The 18,143-nt window shown below is 39.5% G+C and overlaps 1 protein-coding gene across 9 annotated transcripts in view; it reads left to right on the top strand.

Moving 5' to 3' along the window:
- The window catches only part of TACC2 (transforming acidic coiled-coil containing protein 2), a 144,501-nt gene that overhangs the window by 92,128 nt on the left and 34,230 nt on the right, over positions 1-18,143 (top strand). For 4 of the 9 annotated variants that reach the window (XM_074959221.1, XM_074959220.1, XM_074959225.1 and 1 more), the window contains exons 6-8: positions 3,945-5,265; positions 14,082-14,142; positions 15,956-16,163. In XM_074959221.1, coding sequence (XP_074815322.1) covers positions 3,945-5,265; positions 14,082-14,142; positions 15,956-16,163 — 1,590 coding nt within the window. Of the gene's footprint in view, positions 1-3,944; positions 5,266-9,167; positions 9,204-14,081; positions 14,143-15,955; positions 16,164-18,143 lie in introns of all 9 variants that reach the window. The other 5 variants (XM_074959219.1, XM_074959224.1, XM_074959226.1 and 2 more) reach the window with 2 other exon arrangements.

Below are 18,143 nucleotides of genomic sequence, written 5' to 3'. Positions count from 1 at the left end.
GATAGTCAAACACAATAATATCTGATGAGATATATGTCGTATGGGCACACTGCTTAAATTTGTTATGGTGATGGAGGACGTATGAGTACCTAGACAAACTTAAAGGAAATATGAATGTTACCAGATTCTGGACTATTCTATGACTCCTTAGTGCTTTTAACCTGAAAGACTGCAGTGCTATCTTTGAAGCAAATCCCAATACAATCTGATTTGATTAGTTTCTATTTATAGATAAATGTATTTGATTCTGATACAAGTGAAAGGATGGCAACCAGCAAATATCCATTCAGTTAGTGTGAGTTCTTATTTTGTAGCCTTCCACTTTACTACTAGTCTTTGTTTCAGCATAATTTAAAACACCTTGGTAAATAAGCCATAAAATGTCTTTTTAAGGAATAATTTTTTTCCTAAACCAGTAGTTGTAATCAGATGACCACATGCCTTGCTCTAGTACAGTGGTTCCCAAAGTTGTTCCGCCACTTGTGCAGGGAAAGCCCCTGGCGGGCCGGGCCGGTTTGTTTACCAGCCGCGTCCGCAGGTTCAGCCGATCGCGGCTCCAAGCCAGTGGGAGCTGCTGGAAGCGGCGCGGGCTGAGGGACGTACTAGCCGCCACTTCCAGCAGCTCTCATTGGCCTGGAGCAGCGAACCGTGGCCACTGGGAGCCGTGATCGGCCGAACCTGCTGACACGGCAGGTAAACAAACCGGCCTGGCCCGCCAGGGGCTTTCCCTGCACAAGCGGTGGAACAAGTTTGAGAACCACTGGTATAGTATTTAAATCAACTGTGAATGCCCTGTGGTCTCTGCCTGTAGCTAGAACTTTACTAGCTAGAACACAAGCAGAGCAGAATAATTGGAAGGTAATATGGCCAGACCAATGCAATCATCAGAAGTGTGGTAACCGTGAGTTTGGTCTGCAAAGTACTTGCACCTGAAATCTGAATTTAAAGGACTTCATTTTCTGTTTCAAGAGAAAATGGGAATGCATTTGTTACTCAATAATGATTCTTTGGGATGGAATGTATCGTTAAGGTATTTGGGGAAAAGTTAAGTCAGTATTAGATGAAGAAAGACTCATGAATCCCACTAATGACACAGCCCTGGCAAAATATCCATTTTCAGAATCCATAGCCAACTTATAAACCAAGAGAAAATGAGACCATCACTATTTCTGATCATCTTCACAAATTCTGGTGTCTTAATTTTCTAACTTTGTTTTGTTTTGTTGAGACCAGAATAGATGCAGAAAAAATTGTAACTAGGCAAAAATTAAATTTCTTATAAGAGGCATTTCTACAAGTTGGCAAATGGGCATCTGCTTGCTAAAATAGGCGTGTGCAAATTTTTAAATATCAACCTGCTGAAATCCACTTCGACTTCACCCAAAATGGCAGGTTAGAATTTGATGGATGCAAACATCATGCTACAGTATGGTGGTGTGTATATATTACATTTTTATGGTATAATGCAAATCCCTGTGAACCTATGGCTAGGGATTCTGGTTTTGGAGTGCAATGGCAGGGGTGGGTTGTCTGCCAGGGGACATCCAATAAGAGCCGCTGCTCTGGGGGCCTGTCCCTATAATACAAAGAGATAATGATTAGCTGCATCCCCAGAATACCAGAGTTCTCCAGCCACCTGAGCTTCATCCATGCAATGAAGGCATTGCTAAGCTGGTGTTCAGACATGACCCCATGGTCTTTTTTTGCTATCCAGCTCTTTTGTACTTCTCAGGTGAAACAGAGGGGCTGAAATCTGGCCATCTGAGAATTCCTCCAGCTGAGGGACGGGGAAAATCAAAGCTGGATCCTGTGCCAACCACTCCCACCTCAGCTTAAGGGCTCCACCAATTCTCAACTCATGGATGGTCTCTTAGGGATGATCAGGATTTGCAGAATTTTTTTGTAATCCACATAACTAAGATTAGAGATGGAAAAAGATGTAATGGGTTTGCCACAGTTCAGGGCAACTGCATCTGTAATCTCCCTCTCTGGTACAGCCAGGGCACACACTTTTAGACTTCTGGCTCCCCTGCTGTTGCCTCTCTTGGGCAGACACACACATTTCTCTCCTTCCTGACTGGGATATTTCCATTCTGTACCACTCCCAGCCTATGCTCTGAATTCCCCAGCAAAGTCATGCTGCCTAAACAAGCCTGCTTTGCTTTTCTCTTCAGAAATGGCAAACAGTGTAATTTCCATAATGAAGCTACTGCACAGCTCTTTCTAAGCAAGAACATTTGTTCTTAAGGTGAAAGCATTACAGAGAAACCATATCAAAAACAATAAAAGCATCTACATATATGCTAATAAGCTTACCAGAGATCACCCCTGACTCCAACAATGACTCTGGCTGGTGAACAGTCAGTCTTTTAAACCCCACCCATGCATCTGAGAGTCACTTCTTTGTCCAGTTCTGGTCTTTGAAGAGACTGTGAATAGGTAATCAGCCAGACAATGGGTTCTGCTCAAGGCATAGCTTCAAAAGGATGGATCTGAAGGTGGGTCATTTGTATTCCTCTCTTCCCAATTATTTCCTAGGAAGTCTACTCAATTAACAATTCATTCTTGTCTTAGCCTATTGTTTAAAAGAGTGCGCCTAAGCACATAACACTTCCCAAGATTTATATTAGTCAGGTCTCCTAAACAAGCTACATACAATCCCATAATTACACATTTCCATTTTAATACAATGAGAGGCTAAGATACTTTAACTTGATTCAATAAGATTTTCCAGGATATGGCAGGAAACTGCCATCTCTGTCACAAGGTCAGTTAATCCATTTCCTTCTCTGCCTGTGTCCTAAAATATATATTTGCTTCTGCTTTAACAGCTTAGTTTTAAATGTCCCAAGTCATGGGGCTTCTGTTAACCTCTTTAGAAGACATTGTCATGAACAGATCTATATACTTTAACCATAAGAAAGAGAATTCTGGTTGTAGAACTTCAACAAATAGGGGGTTTTTTCCACTAATGATTAAAAATATAGTAAAGTGAGGCCATTTCCAATGTTGTTTCTAATGGAAAAGTGCAATTTTAGAAACGTTTGTACAGTCAGCTTTCTCTTTGCCTGCTTTCCCTATTTTATTTATTTTTTTTTTAAATTGAAATTCTCAATACCTCATATGTAAAGACATATAAAAAATGGAGTTATCAACTCAACTCTGAATTTTAACTCTCCTTCTCCTCCCTCTTTCCCCCTCCCCTGTCCAAAACAAGAGTAGTATAGATAAACCTTGGAAAGAAAGCTATACCAAGTCTTCTCTTGCACTGGAAGGATGGTCAAGATGGAATGTGGGGACATTAAACTGGGAGAAAAATATGCAAGTCACTGAAGCTTCAGTCAAATTAGAGGACTGTGGTACCAGCTACAGTAAAAAGTTGTTAGTCTATAAGGTGCCACAAGTACTCCTCGTTGTTTTTGCTGATACAGACTAACATGGCTACCACTCTGAAACCTGTAAAAACAGTATTTTTGATACAATTCTGTAAATGAAGGTATTAAACCATTATCCTAGAGGGAAGTGTAGATGAACCAGTATTTGATGGTCAGATCACCCAGTATTTAGAGTATTTTAGCATATTCTACTAACTCGATTTCCATCTCTGTCTCCTTACCTCGCTCTGAAATAGCAACTAAAAATACTCCATGTAAACCTTTACAAGTGTATATAATGTATTGTCACCAAACTACAAGAGAGAGAGAGAAAAAAAAAAGAACTGTTCAAATGTTCTTCTGCATTTATGCCATGAGTTAAATATGCCCTGGTGTACATATATTCTTTCATTTAGGATTTAGTCCATTTGTCTCACTTGTATTTTTTGGTTTTGTTCCATTTTTGGTATATTTGTTAGATAAAATATAATAAAACACTTAAACAGAAAAGCATTTGGGGCTTAATGACTGATGTGTTTCATTCACTGACTTTTCTGTTTGTTCCCATAGGATTCTGTTCTGATACTGTGTCCATAATTGATGCATCACATAGTGAATCAATTGAAGAAAGCCCTTTCCGTCCTCCCTCCCATTCATTTTCTACTGTCTTTGATGAGGATAAGCCTATAGCCAGCAGCGGGACTTACAACTTAGACTTTGATAACAGTGAGTTGATAGATTCTTTCCATACTTTAGAACCTAGCACTCCAGAAGCTAAGAATTGTGACCCTAAAGTGAATGTTCGAAGAAAATCCACAGATTCTGTCCCAGTTTCCAGGTCTACTTTGTCTCGGTCTCTTAGTTTGCAAGCTAGTGATTTTGATGGAGTTTCCTATCTTGGCAGTAATGAGACAGTAATTCCAACGGCAGACGTGTTCAGTACTGGTTCAAGTAGTGCTTCTAGTACCCTTAAGCGAACAAAGAAACCTAGGCCACCTTCGTTAAAGAAGAAGCAATCCGCAAAAAAATCCGCAGACTCTCCACCCGTGAAAGAAACGCAACAAGAACCATCTGACATTAGCCAACAAGCTTCTGTCCCAAGTGAAGAAAAACTGGTGTCTGAGGTAAAGATTGAATCAATTAAATCTGAATGTACTGAACCTTCCCAAATCTCTACGGAGAAACAGGAGGCCCCTGCTGTGCCTGAAGCTTCCTATCCCTTAGATCGAGAGAACTTTGAAGAGATTAGTACATTTAGTACTGGAGGAAGCAAAGTGCAAACCTCTCACCCTGCCAGTAAAAAAACCCAGCCTCTTACAACGGCACCAGAGGCCGTGGAGGTGACTCCATCTGACACTGGAGGACAAGAGGATCCTCCAGTCAAAGGTCTAGCTGTGAGACTAGAGTTTGATTATTCTGAGGAACAGGGCAGCAGAGAGGACCAGCAAGAAAGCACTCACCCACCCAAAAAAGCAGGTAAAAAATCTGGTGCCAAAATGCCACTGAGGAGGCCAAAGACTAAAAAGACAGTGGAAAAGCTTGACAATTCTCCCACCACACCAACCAAGTCACTCACTGATCCAAGTGATATCCCGATTTCAAAAGGCTCTTATACTTTTGATATTGACAAGTGGGATGATCCGAACTTTAACCCATTCTCTTCCACTACAAAAATGCAAGAATCTCCCAAATTGCCTCAACAAACATACAGTTTTGATCCAGACACCTGCGAGGACTCAATTGATGCTTTCAGGCTGTCTTCAAAGATCACCAGCTCACCTTCTAAATCTCCAGCCTCCTTTGAGATACCAGCCAATGGCAGTGAAACAAATGGAACTGAAGGAGACAACCTAAATAAACCTGCAAAAAAGAAGAAGACACCACTAAAAACGTAAGTTAAAGGGTAAAGACATTTCTGGATTGTGAAGTGCTCCTCTTTGCAACCCTCTATAATTACTATAGTTTTATAATTCATGGGTTTCAGTAAGGTTAGAAGAAAGAAAAGGCGTACTTGTGGCACCTTAGAGACAAACCAATTTATTTGAGCATAAGCTTTCGTGAGCTACAGCTCACTTCAGGTGAGCTGTAGCTCACGAAAGCTTATGCTCAATAAATTGGCTAGTCTCTAAGGTGCCACAAGTACTCCTTTTCTTTTTGCAAATACAGACTAACACGGCTGTTACTCTGAAACCTGTCATTAGTAAGGTTAGAAACATTGTGCTGATGAACGTATTACTAGACAACCGGATTTATGTTTATGGCTTACCATGGTAGGCATAGGCTTTCCTGTACATTATCAATGCCATTTTGCTCCCAGCACCAAATAACTTGTCGTGAAAACCCAGAGAATTGAACCCAGACCAGGTCACTGGATTAATAATTGGATGTTGGAAGTTTAAGGGCCCAGTCCTACTCCCACTGACATCAGTACCTGAATGCCCACTGATGTTAAGTGGAACTAGGATTGGGCCTTTAGCAATTTTTGTGCCACATTTTCAATGTTAGCTTACTCGTTGTGCAGTGAGTTCAGCAATGGGAAAAAATAATTCCCCGGCCTGTTGCTAATACAAGGCCGATCCTGTGAACCCTTACTTGTGCGAGTAGTCATACACACAAACTCCTATTGAAGCTAATGGGACTGCTCACATAAATGAAGAGTACTCGTGTGAGTTAGGGTTTGTGGGACATAGTGAATGAAATCAGTGCAAAACCTGCATTGACGTCAGTAGGGCCATGTTTTCATCCAGTGGTTTTTTATGTATATGTATGAATGAGAAGCGGAAAACTGTCTTATTTTTACTAGTTTGAATTCCTGGGGTTTTGTTCATATTTTTTTTAATGTGAGGCTATAACCTTTGAAAATATTTTTTCTAGAAAAGTAGTTTAAGGATTCACAGGATGATCAAAAACCACTTGGTTTATCTCCTATTTCTATGTCCATAGGCCAAGTTGTGGGAGAAATGGTTCTAGCTGCTACATTTGGTCGGTTGGTTAATAAAACTTGGTATCCAGCCATACTGATTCAGTAGTTAACTTGCTGATGCGCACTTCTGCTATCTTATCCCTTTAGGCATAATTTTCTTTGAATTAGTTACCACAGATTTTATTCACAGGATTTTAGATTTCAGATAAACAGAGAACATATCGAATAAGATCGCTCTGAAAGTCGCTTTCTAACTTAATAGTGTCTGCTAATTAAAGATAACATACTACATTTTAAGGTTTAAGTTTCTCACTAAAACTAACACAAGACCGAAGAGCTAAAGATAAGGCAAACATTGTAAAACAAAAAAGTAAACTCCATAATGCTGTAAAATGAAGGATGGAGAATGTCCAATTGTACTTTTTATTTCCTGGCACCAGTTGGGCTTTGCCAAATTTAGGTTTGTATGTGGTTGGGGGTGTTTTGCTTTTTGAAGTTGAAGCCATTTTTGAATTACTTACGTGGATGTTATAGAATATGATACCACTGGGCAGAATGACTTCAGTTTTTTTGAGGGAGATGCCAGATTTTCTGATGATGTGTTTTAAATTTTGGGAAATGCCTGGAGTTCAGAGTAGGTGCCAGAGAAATGTAAAAAATGTCTACTGAGCCAGGATATTTTACTCAATATTCCTAAAACCTAAAGAATTCCCCAAGAATAGAATATTCAACTTTGAACAAAAATAACACGACTAAAAAGTGCATCTGTGTGTGTGAGATTTGAATTTCATTCTAGAGGGGATTTTAATATCCAAGGCCTCAGTCCAGCAATTGACTGCCAGGAAGAGGTCCCCTAGGCCTACATGGAGATCCACTGAAGTCCGTGTGCGAGCCCATGTATTGTAAATTGCAAGACAGGCCTTGTGTTGTTTAATCATTGAGAACAGAGGTTTGTGACGGGACACACTGGTCCAGATTGCCCCATCACCTGGAAAAACTTACAGGAGCTAGTGAGAGCACTCCATGAAGTTCCTTCCACAGAATTTTCTCTGTAGTCTTTCACTGGGGGTAGGTATTTACCCCCTCCCAAAGACCTCATGTCTGCAGGAGGCACAAGGCTTATCTGCCCTCTGTTACTCTTCCCTGGCTCAAGGCAACACAGTTGCCTGTGCTGTGCTGTGCTTCCATGGAGTCACCTGCCCACAGCAGTATCTGGGATCCCACTAAAAGGTTGTCCCCAGTGCACAGGAGCTGCATGTTAATGAGAATGCAGCCTACAGCTATAATATTCTTTTAGGGGATTTACTGCAGGGCTTGTTGGGGGGTGAAATGGGCAACGCTGTGTCTGTGTCCCAGTCTGTCCCCTCCCCACATAAGAGTTCGTGGCATGAGATTGCTTAATGGGGTCCACTGCAGGAGAACCATCATTTGGGGAGCCCAGTCACAAATACTTCAGGGGAGCTCCTAGAAGAAGAAAGGAAGCTATTAAAGTGAAGGACCTTAAATGGTGATTTATCTTGCTGATCTTCATTTCAGGAATTACTTGACTCAGTTTAAACTGATACTGTAATATCCTAAGATTATATTTATTTATTTTTAAAAACTAGTTTAAGGGTTAGTTTTTCAAAGCCAAGAGTCTTTGTTAACATTGAGAGTTGCAGGGAGAAATCCCTGCAGACTGCTTTGAAAATGTGTTGATAATTGTGTTTTCTAGCCGAGGGGAGCATGGTGATTTCCAGGCCAGACCTGTAGGATGCCTAGGAGTGAGTCACTAGCTTAAGCATCACTAACACTACAGTGTGCTTGATTCTGCAGTGCACATTAGTGGCAATACAAATGAGTTATCATCCTGGAGTAAAAGTGTAAACATGCTAAACACTCACTCACCACTCTATTAAAAGAACAGACTTGGGAATGGATTTCAGCTCAACTCAAATTGCATTCCAGTCATGTATCTAAATATTTAACTGTGGTTCTGAGACAGATCATTTTGCTGAGATGATACTGAACAAAGAGCAGCAGCTGCTTCCTCAGTGCTCCCTGGTTATGAATAAAGAATAGGTGGCCCGTTTAGATCTAAACCTCAACTCTCAACTGTATTGATGGTTGGGAAGCATCCAGACCATTTCAAAAGACTGTGTTTAGATATGGAAGGTGCCAGCTTTCAAGATCATCCTGCTTAAAAATATGGCATTAAAGCTGACAAGCATGGAAGAGGATGAAGACTTCTTCTAGCCCTGGTTATTCAAATAGAACTGTCCCAGTTTATTAAGCATTTGCTTTGAACTGTCAGTACTCAAACTATGATTTCATTAAGAGCCAAAAATACGAAAACTTAAAGAAATTTCCCTTTCTTTCTTAGAGTGTGAAAGTAATTTTGAAATACACAGACCAGGAGCTTTTTCTGCTGCCTTTTACTGATAGATCAATAGTCATAAAAGAACACAGGGTTCTCCTGTTTCTTTAAACTTAATTGCTACTAATTTCCTTAGGAACATTTTTGTATACTGTATATTAACTAGTGCTCTATCTTGAAAAGAAAGCAGATGGCTACCTCAGGAAAGGCAAAGAATGGGTAAAGCATTGACAGCAATTAAACTGGTAGGCCTCTGCTATGAAAAAATGGTTTTTATAAGGTGAAAACATGTCAGAAAATTATATTGAATTTAAGAACATAAACTAGTTTAGGAATTATCACCTTTCTTCTCCCCCGCTTCCCGTTAAAAAATGTTTTAAGGTTGTGCAGACTTCAAAGGATATCAAAATTGTATGATGATTTTGCTCTAACACATTAACAGAATGTCTGCAGATTTATCCTTTTTGTCAGTTCCTTCTGTCTGTCTCTCTTTTCTTTGTCTTATTTGTCTTAGGATGGTAGAAGATGTGATGTCTGTATGTTCTCTGTTGTAAGTAAATTTAATCTCACGGGCCTGTTATGGTGAAAGTGCCTTATACTTTGTTAATGGTTTATGGGCTTTTTTTAAAAAATTATTTTACTTTATTTTGCAGCATGATCAAGAATTATTGGGCATGGAGCTTTATGGTGTTATTTTTACCGGCTTATGTAAAAGTTATTTTAAGTGAAATTGCCTGGCTGTGAATACACTTGAGGGAAGCTATTCTGTCAGTGTCTGGTTGCCTGTCTAGAAGGATTGTTTTTTTAAAACTGTATATATATGATGCCCTTAGCTAAAGCATTAACACATTCTTATTAGCTTGATTAATAGAATATTGCATTATACAACACTGTACAGCCATTCTTTCTTAAACACTATCTAATGTTTAAGTACTTTTTAAAGGAAACAATTATTTTCATTATTTATATTTTCATATTTAGTAATTAACAGCCTGAATAGAATACTTATACCAGCGAACAGCTGGCCTGTTTTTTTGGTCATGTATGCTTATAGGTGAAGTATTGACTTATTCTCTGTCATTTGAAATGCTTCATTGTAATCTCCTTTTGTTGCCTTTCAAGTCATTGATCAGAGCAGAGCTATAATTTTCACCAATGCATCTAACCTCAACCACAAAGGCTTTATTGAGTAACTTGGTGTGAAATTGTGCAGGCTGTTTCCCTGCGTCTTCCACCTAACACCAAAAGCCAATTAAGTCAGGTCTGGCAGCTTGCATCTGGAGCACTGGTAGATCTTGCATCTATCTTGGAATGTTCTCTTTAGGGAATTTTTAACCTTTTGGAAATGGCAAACACACATAGGCAGCGTACATTACATATCTATACATGATAATGTGTGTGTGTTCTCCTTTCTACATCTTTGACTGGAAAACACCATGCTTTGAAGGGTTAAAACTAGGGTTGTCAAGCGATTTTAAAAAATGAATCGCGATTAATCGCACAATTAATTGTGCTGTTAAACAATAATAGAGTGCCATTTATTTAAATATTTTTGGATGGTTTCTACATTTTCAAATATGTCGATTTCAGTTACAACACAGAATACAAAGTGTACAGTGCTCACTTTATATTTATTTTTATTACAAATATTTGCACTGTAAAAAACAAAATAAATAGTATGTTTTCAATTCACCTAATACAAATACTGTAGTGCAATCTCTTTATCATGAAAGTTGATCTTACAAATGTAGAATTATGTACAAAAAATAACTGCATTCAAAAATAAAACAATGTAAAACTTTAGAGCCTGCAAGTCCACTCAGTCCTACTTCTTGTTCAGCCAATCGCACAGACAAACAAGTTTGTTTACATTTGCAGGAGATAATGCTGCCTGCTTCTTGTTTACAATGTCACCTGAAAGTGAGAACAGGCGTACTCATGGCACTGTTGTAGCTGGTGTGGCAAGATATTTACGTGCCAGATACACTAAAGATTCATATGTCCCTTCATGCTTCAACCATAATTCCAGAGGATATGCGTCCATGCTGATGACGGGTTCTGTCTGATAATGATTCAAAACAGTGCAGACCAATGCGTGTTCATTTTCATCATCTGAGTCAGATGCCACCAGCACAGAAGATTTATTTTCTTTTCTGGTGGTTCAGGTTCTGTAGATTCTGCATCGGAGTTTTGCTCTTTTAAGACTTTTGAAAACATGCTCCATGCCTCGTCCCTCTCAGATTTTGGAAGGCACTTCAGATTCTTAAACCTTGGGTCGGGTGCTGTAGCTATCTTTAGAAATCTAATATTGAAACCTTCTTTGTGTTTTGTCAAAACTGCAGTTAAAGTGTTCTTAAATCAAACAACATATGCTGGGTTGTCATCCTAGATTAGTATAACACAAATATATGACACAATGCAGGTAAAATCATGGAGCAGGAGACATACAGTTCTCCTCCAAGGAGTTCAGTCACAAATATAATTAATGCATTTTTTTAAATAAGCATCATCAGCATGGAAGCATGTCCTCAGGAATGGTGGTCGAAGCATGATGAGGCATATGAATGTTTAGCATATCTGGCACATAAATACCTTGCAATGCCGGCTACAAAAATGCCATGCTAACGCCTGTTCTCACTTTCAGGTGACAATGTAAATCATAGAATCATAGAATATCAGGGTTGGAAGGGACCCCAGAAGGTCATCTAGTCCAACCTGTTAAGAAAAGTTAGCACATGTGACTCCATTTTGGTTTGGGGCCCACCATTGTCTAAATGCCAGCACATCATACACCAGGAGGAGTAATCCTTAGATACCGAATCCGTGTGAAAATCCTCCTCCTTGTCTCCAGCCTGCCTTGATTTGCAGTATCTGGTTTTTGTCAGCCTCTGACTCCCTGTCTCTTGGCCTTGATGTGAGGCCTCCCATCCTGATAATAAAAGTTACTGATGCATGGCTTTAGGACCATGCTGTATAATTAACATACTGGTATAGCACGAGGAATGCACCAAGCAGGGATAGGTGGTAGATAAGACAAGGGTTTGTTTATTGGCTAAGGTTTCCGATGCACGAAGGCAACATGCTTTGCTAAAAAGTATATAACCTTTGTATAATCTGTATTCAGGGTCCCCTCCTGGCTAGCAGGGGGGCACCACGCTCGAGCGTAATAAACTTAGTGCCTTTTGGGAACTCTGCAGTTGTGGACTTTATTTCTGTGCCTCAGCCTAGATTCGAACTGTGCGTGTCCTATCAGGTATAATTCGCAGCACTTGTGTGCGTGTCCTAACAAGGTGTAATTCGTAGCACTTGTGTGCGTGTCCTACCAGGTGTAATTCGTAGCACATGTGTGCGTGTCCTACCAGGTGTAATCCGTAGCACTTGTGTGCGTGTCCTATCAGGTGTAATTCGTAGCACATGTGTGCGTGTCCTACCAGGTGTAATTCGTAGCACATGTGTGCGTGTCCTATCAGGTGTAATTCGTAACAAACCCCCTGCTCGAAGCAGGACCAATTCCCAGTTAAATCATCCCAGCCAGGGCTTTGTCAAGCCTGACCTTAAAAACCTCTAAGGAAGGAGATTCTACCACCTCCCTAGGTAACGCATTCCAGTGTTTCACCACCCTCTTAGTGAAAAAGTTTTTCCTAATATCCAATCTAAACCTCCCCCATTGCAACTTGAGACCATTACTCCTCGTTCTGTCATCTGCTACCATTGAGAACAGTCTAGAGCCATCCTCTTTGGAACCCCCTTTCAGGTAGTTGAAAGCAGCTATCAAATCCCCCCTCATTCTTCTCTTCTGCAGACTAAACAATCCCAGCTCCCTCAGCCTCTCTTCCTAAGTCATGTGCTCTAGACCCCTAATCATTTTTGTTGCCCTTCGCTGGACTCTCTCCAATTTATCCACATCCTTCTTGTAGTGTGGGGCCCAAAACTGGACACAGTACTCCAGATGAGGCCTCACCAGTGTCGAATAGAGGGGAACGATCACGTCCCTCGATCTGCTCGCTATGCCCCTACTTATACATCCCAAAATGCCATTGGCCTTCTTGGCAACAAATAAGAAGCAGGCAGCATTATCTCCCGTAAATGTAAACAAACTTGTTTGTCTTAGCGATTGGCTGAACGAGAAGTAGGACTGAATGGACTTGTAGGCTCTAAAGATTTACATTGTTTTGTTATTGGGTGCAGTTATATAACAAAATAAATCTACATTTGTAAGTTACACTTTCACGACAAAGACATTGCACTACAGCACTTGTATGAGGTGAATTGAAAAATACTATTTCTTTTGTTTATCATTTTTACAATGAAGATATTTGTAATCAGAAGTAATATAGAACTGTACGGGTTCTGTTTGATAATGATTCAAAACAGTGCAGACCAATGCATGTTCATTTTCATCATCTGAGTCAAATGCCACCAGCAGAGAGGTGACATTTATATTCTGTGTTGTAACTTAAATCAATATATTTGCAAATGTAGAAAAACATCCAAAATATTTAATAAATTTCAATTGGTATTCTATTGTTTAACTGTGTGATTAAAACTGCGATTAATGATTGTGATTAATTTTTTTGAGTTAATCGCGTGAGTTAACTGCGATTAATCAACAGCCCTAGTTAAAACTGTTGTATTGGCAGTTTATGTTCTGGGATTTAGAAGAGCCTGAAGCAGAATTGCCATGTCAGTAAATATATTCATCTTGAAATACCATGAAAGTCCCAAGTTTGTGGGGTTTCCTTTACCATCACTGTGAACTTAATGTGATTATCTGGTCCTGAAATCTCAGGAACAATGTGCATATCCTGCCACAAACCTTCATATGCAGTTCATCAAAAATCTGTTGTCAAGTGGTGAGGAAATTAATCTCTTATCTATCTTATGTGCATATATGGCCCCCTTTACCATAGTATCTGAACGCCTCACAATCTTCAGTGTATTTCCTATCTCACACGGTTATTGTGAGGATAAAGTACTATTATCCCCATTTTACCGCTGGGGAACTGAGACACAAAGAGGCTAGGTAACTTCCTCAAGGTCACAGAGGAAAGTCTGTGATGGGGCTGGGTCTTTTTGAACCAAGGTCTCCCAAGTCCTATCCTAGTGCCCTAACCACTGGGTAATCCTCATTCCCTATCAATATTTGACTTGAATAGTCTTTTTGAATGAATTTAGACACATGGCAATCCTGCTGTTCAACTCCCTTACTTAGTTTATCTTACTGGTTTAGGGAACAAGTTCTGTATCAAAGTGCATGATAAAAGCAATACTTAAAGCATTTTTTCAGTGGTATTACTTTGTAATGGAAGGAGTCTTAAAGCAGGAGGGCTTATAGAGGTAGTATTTTCTTTAGCTCTGTATTGCTAAATGTTATATGCTGCTGATTCTCTTTTGTATGCCATATTTACTGTTTTAACTTTGTTTTTAGTGATACATTTAGGGTGAAAAAGTCACCAAAAAGATCTCCCCTCTCGGATGCGCCCTCTCAGGTAAAGTGCTATGTTTTGACATATGTCATTAGTTTTGCAAATAGAAGGAAAGTAAATTTGATGTAACATTGTTATATTTGAATAGTTGTAAGCATTGCTAAGGTTTATTAATTTTTGTCCTCCAGTTTTAAGATCAATTTCTACAATGCCCGTTAGACCTGTTATTTGTCCTGGGAATTCCAGTTGGACTGTTCAGAAATACTCTTTGGGAAATCCTATCTTATAAATATAGTAATGAACAAATACCTGTAGGATATTAGCACTCAGAAGAATTCATCTAACCCAGGGGTAGGCAACCAATGGCACACATGCCAAAGGCAGCATGCGAGTTGATTTTCAGTGGCACTCACACTGCCTGGGTCCTGGCCACCGGTCCGGGGAGCTCTGCATTTTAATTTAATTTTAAATGAAGCTGCTTAAACATTTTTAAAACCTTATTTATTTTACATACAACAATAGTTGAGTTATATATTATAGACTTATAGAAAGAAACCTTCTAAAAACGTTAAAATGTATTACTGGCACGTGAAACCTTAAATTAGAGTGAATAAATGAAGACTCGGCACACCACTTTTGAAAGGTTGCCGACCCCTGATCTAACCTATTAGACCAGAAAAGTTTAAAGTGCACAAATAAAAATGATATGCTGAAAGAAAAGTACAAATAATGCCAAGTGTGTTAGTCTGCAGAGTATGTGGACAGAAATAGTATTTTTATTTGTCATCTTAAAACACTGGTGGGTGGCTTTTCTTGCGGGGAGGAGTTAGCAAAGACTGTGCCATGTATAAGATAATAAATAGCCTTTGGCTCACTACTTTAATCTGGGACATTTCTTTTCATGCCATTGTCCACCTCCCACGTTATGTATCCTAACCTTCCCTTTCAGCTGGCTGACACTGTAGAGAGAGGGGGAGGATTCATGACCTTTGAGGTCCATGGTTATATTATGTGAGATCATTACCATAAGGGAAGTGTCAGGGCTAATCTACATGGTGAGTGTGGTGTTTCAAACAGCAGTACTTCAAAGCACATTACAAAACATTTACTATGGAAGCTGGGTCCAGACAGCAAGCTAGTGCACTGTAGACTGCCCTGGCTTCCCGTGCACTAACTCACCATGCTGACAAGCCCCAAAAGTCAATTGGCCTAGCCATCACGCTTGAATTCCTAGGAGACTATGCATTTTACGTGCCACTTATGTACTGATCATGTACTGATCTCCAACCGCAGATATTTCTATCTTAAATCCTGAAAATCTTTGAGCTCACATGCATGACCGTCAACTCCGAATAACATCCATCTTTTTTACCTGCATCAACAGAATCTAGAAACTTATACATACATCATAAATGATGCCATGGAAAAGATAGTATGAAAAAAGTGTTCAGTAAAGATGGCAAAGAAAATCTCCTGTGGATCCCTTGTATGCTGAAGTCTTTCCCCCAATTTCCCCTCTCCCTCCCAACTGAATTGCAGTTGGCACATTTCAGTACACTTAAGTCAGGATTTTCATTCTACCTCATCAACACAGCTTTGCAATATCGGTGTTCATTATAAAAGAGTTTCATTGTACAGATAAAGAGAGTCTAATTATTGAGACAAGTTATTCCTGGTGTAATTCCAAATGCTACAGATATGAGCTGGGTCTCTTTCCTCAAGTATTTTATATGGAGCTGTAGTAGGTAGCATGGAATTAAAACAGCAGAGGGGGGAGCGGGAGAGATAGATAAAAGAATTCAGACAAATATTTCTAATTGATGGCTCGATGCAGTAATGAAAGATAATAGATTCAGGTAACATATGTTCTCTGCAGGATTCCACTCCACTGCCTACTCCAGAAACACCCCCAGTTATATCCACCGTGGTTCATGCGACAGATGAGGAAAAACTGGCTTCTTCCGTAACCAGTCAGAAATGGACTTGCATGACTGTGGATCTGGATACAGATAAACAGGATTACCCACAACCATCCGATCTATCTACATTTGTAAATGAGACCAAGTTCAGCTCCCCTTCAGAGGGTAAGCTTATAAATCACCATTCAGCTCCAGTCAATGTTTTCTTTATCAAGGAAAAGACAAAGAGTAGAGAGGAAACTGAAAGAGACTGGAAACACTCTTATTTTCAGCTGCAGATAGGACAGCAGAGCAGCACTTCAGAGCAACATATGACTAATTTTTTCTTTTTCAGTACTCTTAATTGTAAGTATAATCCACTGTTCAGAGCATGTTACACGTTCCCTGCTGTGTCTAAATCAGAGGGGATGGTGGCCTGCTATTCCTTCCAGCTAATGGGTTTAGGACCCAATCCAAAGCCTACTGAAATCAGTAGAAGGCTTTCCTTTGGTTTTGCTAGGCCTCTAGTACTTTAACTCAAGTGATAGAGACTTGTGTTTCAGTACTGAAGGTCCCAGCTTCAGATCTGGCCATCAGTCTCTCGGCTACATATCATCTCTCCAAACTCTTAAGCTTCAGCTTTCTTCAAGCATAAGAAATACATAAAACCCCACAATATCAAGTGGTGTATGATGGTTATCTTTCACAGGCACAGTATTCATCCCCATTTCCATGTCCTGAAGGTTGTCTATCTTTTTGTATGAGGCAAATAATTACAAGTTTGTTAGATTATTTTATACTATTATTATTTATGAACTGTGAAAGGATCAGAACCTATCCCACTTAAGTATTTCTCACTTGCATGTGTAGTCATATTGCCTTTCTTCGGACTACATGAAGGAGTAAGTCTTTGCAGGTTTTACCCTAGGGGTACATCTGATAAATGAATGTATAAATAAATAGTAACCAATTTCCAACTTAGTTTATGGTTGGGGACTTATTTATACTTCAGAATTTTATGATACTTTTTTATCTTGTTGGCTCTATTTCCATTGTCCTTGCCTGATCTTTTCTGCCCACATGCCCAATGTACTGTTAAAATATCAATGAACAATTTAAGGCAAAAATCTGGGGAGTTTTGCATGATTATGGACTGCAGGACTTGGCTCTTAGGCCCAATCCTGCGAACAGTTTACACATGAGCTTAACCTGTGCATCTCAGTAACTCTGCTGACTTTAATGGGACTGCTCATGTGAACATTCAAATGCACATGTGTAAGAGTATGCAGGCTCCAGGGCTTTTGTGGGGTCTGTTGGATATCCTGTTCAGATGGTGCAATCTGAATAATCCATTCATTTTTGTTGATGTTAAATTATAACTAAATGCATCTATTTTGACTTCATTGTGTGATGTTAATGTTTCCTCCTTAAAGAAAAAGTGAGCCAAAAATGATTTTTTGAACAAACAACATAATGTCTGGATGCACTAAAACCATCATTTCAGCTCTCAGACTGGTAACAGAAAGTGAACAGAGTTCCTAATTAAATGCTAATCATCCTGCTTCAGAAGCGTGCTGGGTGGTGTGTTCAGAGTTTCAGATTACATGTTAATTATAATCAACAGTGATTTCTCTTTTGAGATCATTTAAAATAATCATGATTTCCACTGACTGTTCTGTTCATGCTCTTTGAGAAATCTAAGTAATTCAAGAGATGTTTCTTAATACAGCAGTTTATACCACTCTTGATACTGTTGTGACCGTCCTCCTATAACCAAGAGCTACCTTTGTACAGACCGATCTTTGCAGTCAAACAATACATAGTACTCAGACTCATGCATATCATTTTGGCACTTTGTTAATACATTGGAGTTGCCCTCCATCTTGCCATCCACTATAAGTATGTTTGAAACCACTGAAGCAGTGAGACAAAAGAATAATCTTTAATGAGCCACGTTATTTGTTTTGTTTCTAGTTGATGTACCTCAATCCACAAACTGTCTTTTGTGTCAAATAGGGTTAAATATCAATCAACCTAAAAATCAAACCCTTTGGATTACAGCTGCAAGAGTGGGGATTAAGCAGATGCAGAGTTGTTATTATCAGTGCCAGCAGAGGACACTGACAGTATGTCTCCTGGCTATAAAGAACGTTTGTATATATTGTA

Source organism: Natator depressus, chromosome 7 (genome assembly GCF_965152275.1).
Source record: "Natator depressus isolate rNatDep1 chromosome 7, rNatDep2.hap1, whole genome shotgun sequence".
Classification (NCBI taxonomy): Eukaryota; Metazoa; Chordata; order Testudines; family Cheloniidae; genus Natator; species Natator depressus.
The sequence above is the reverse complement of the archived record's forward strand: the minus strand, read 5'-3'. Positions and strand labels throughout refer to the sequence as shown.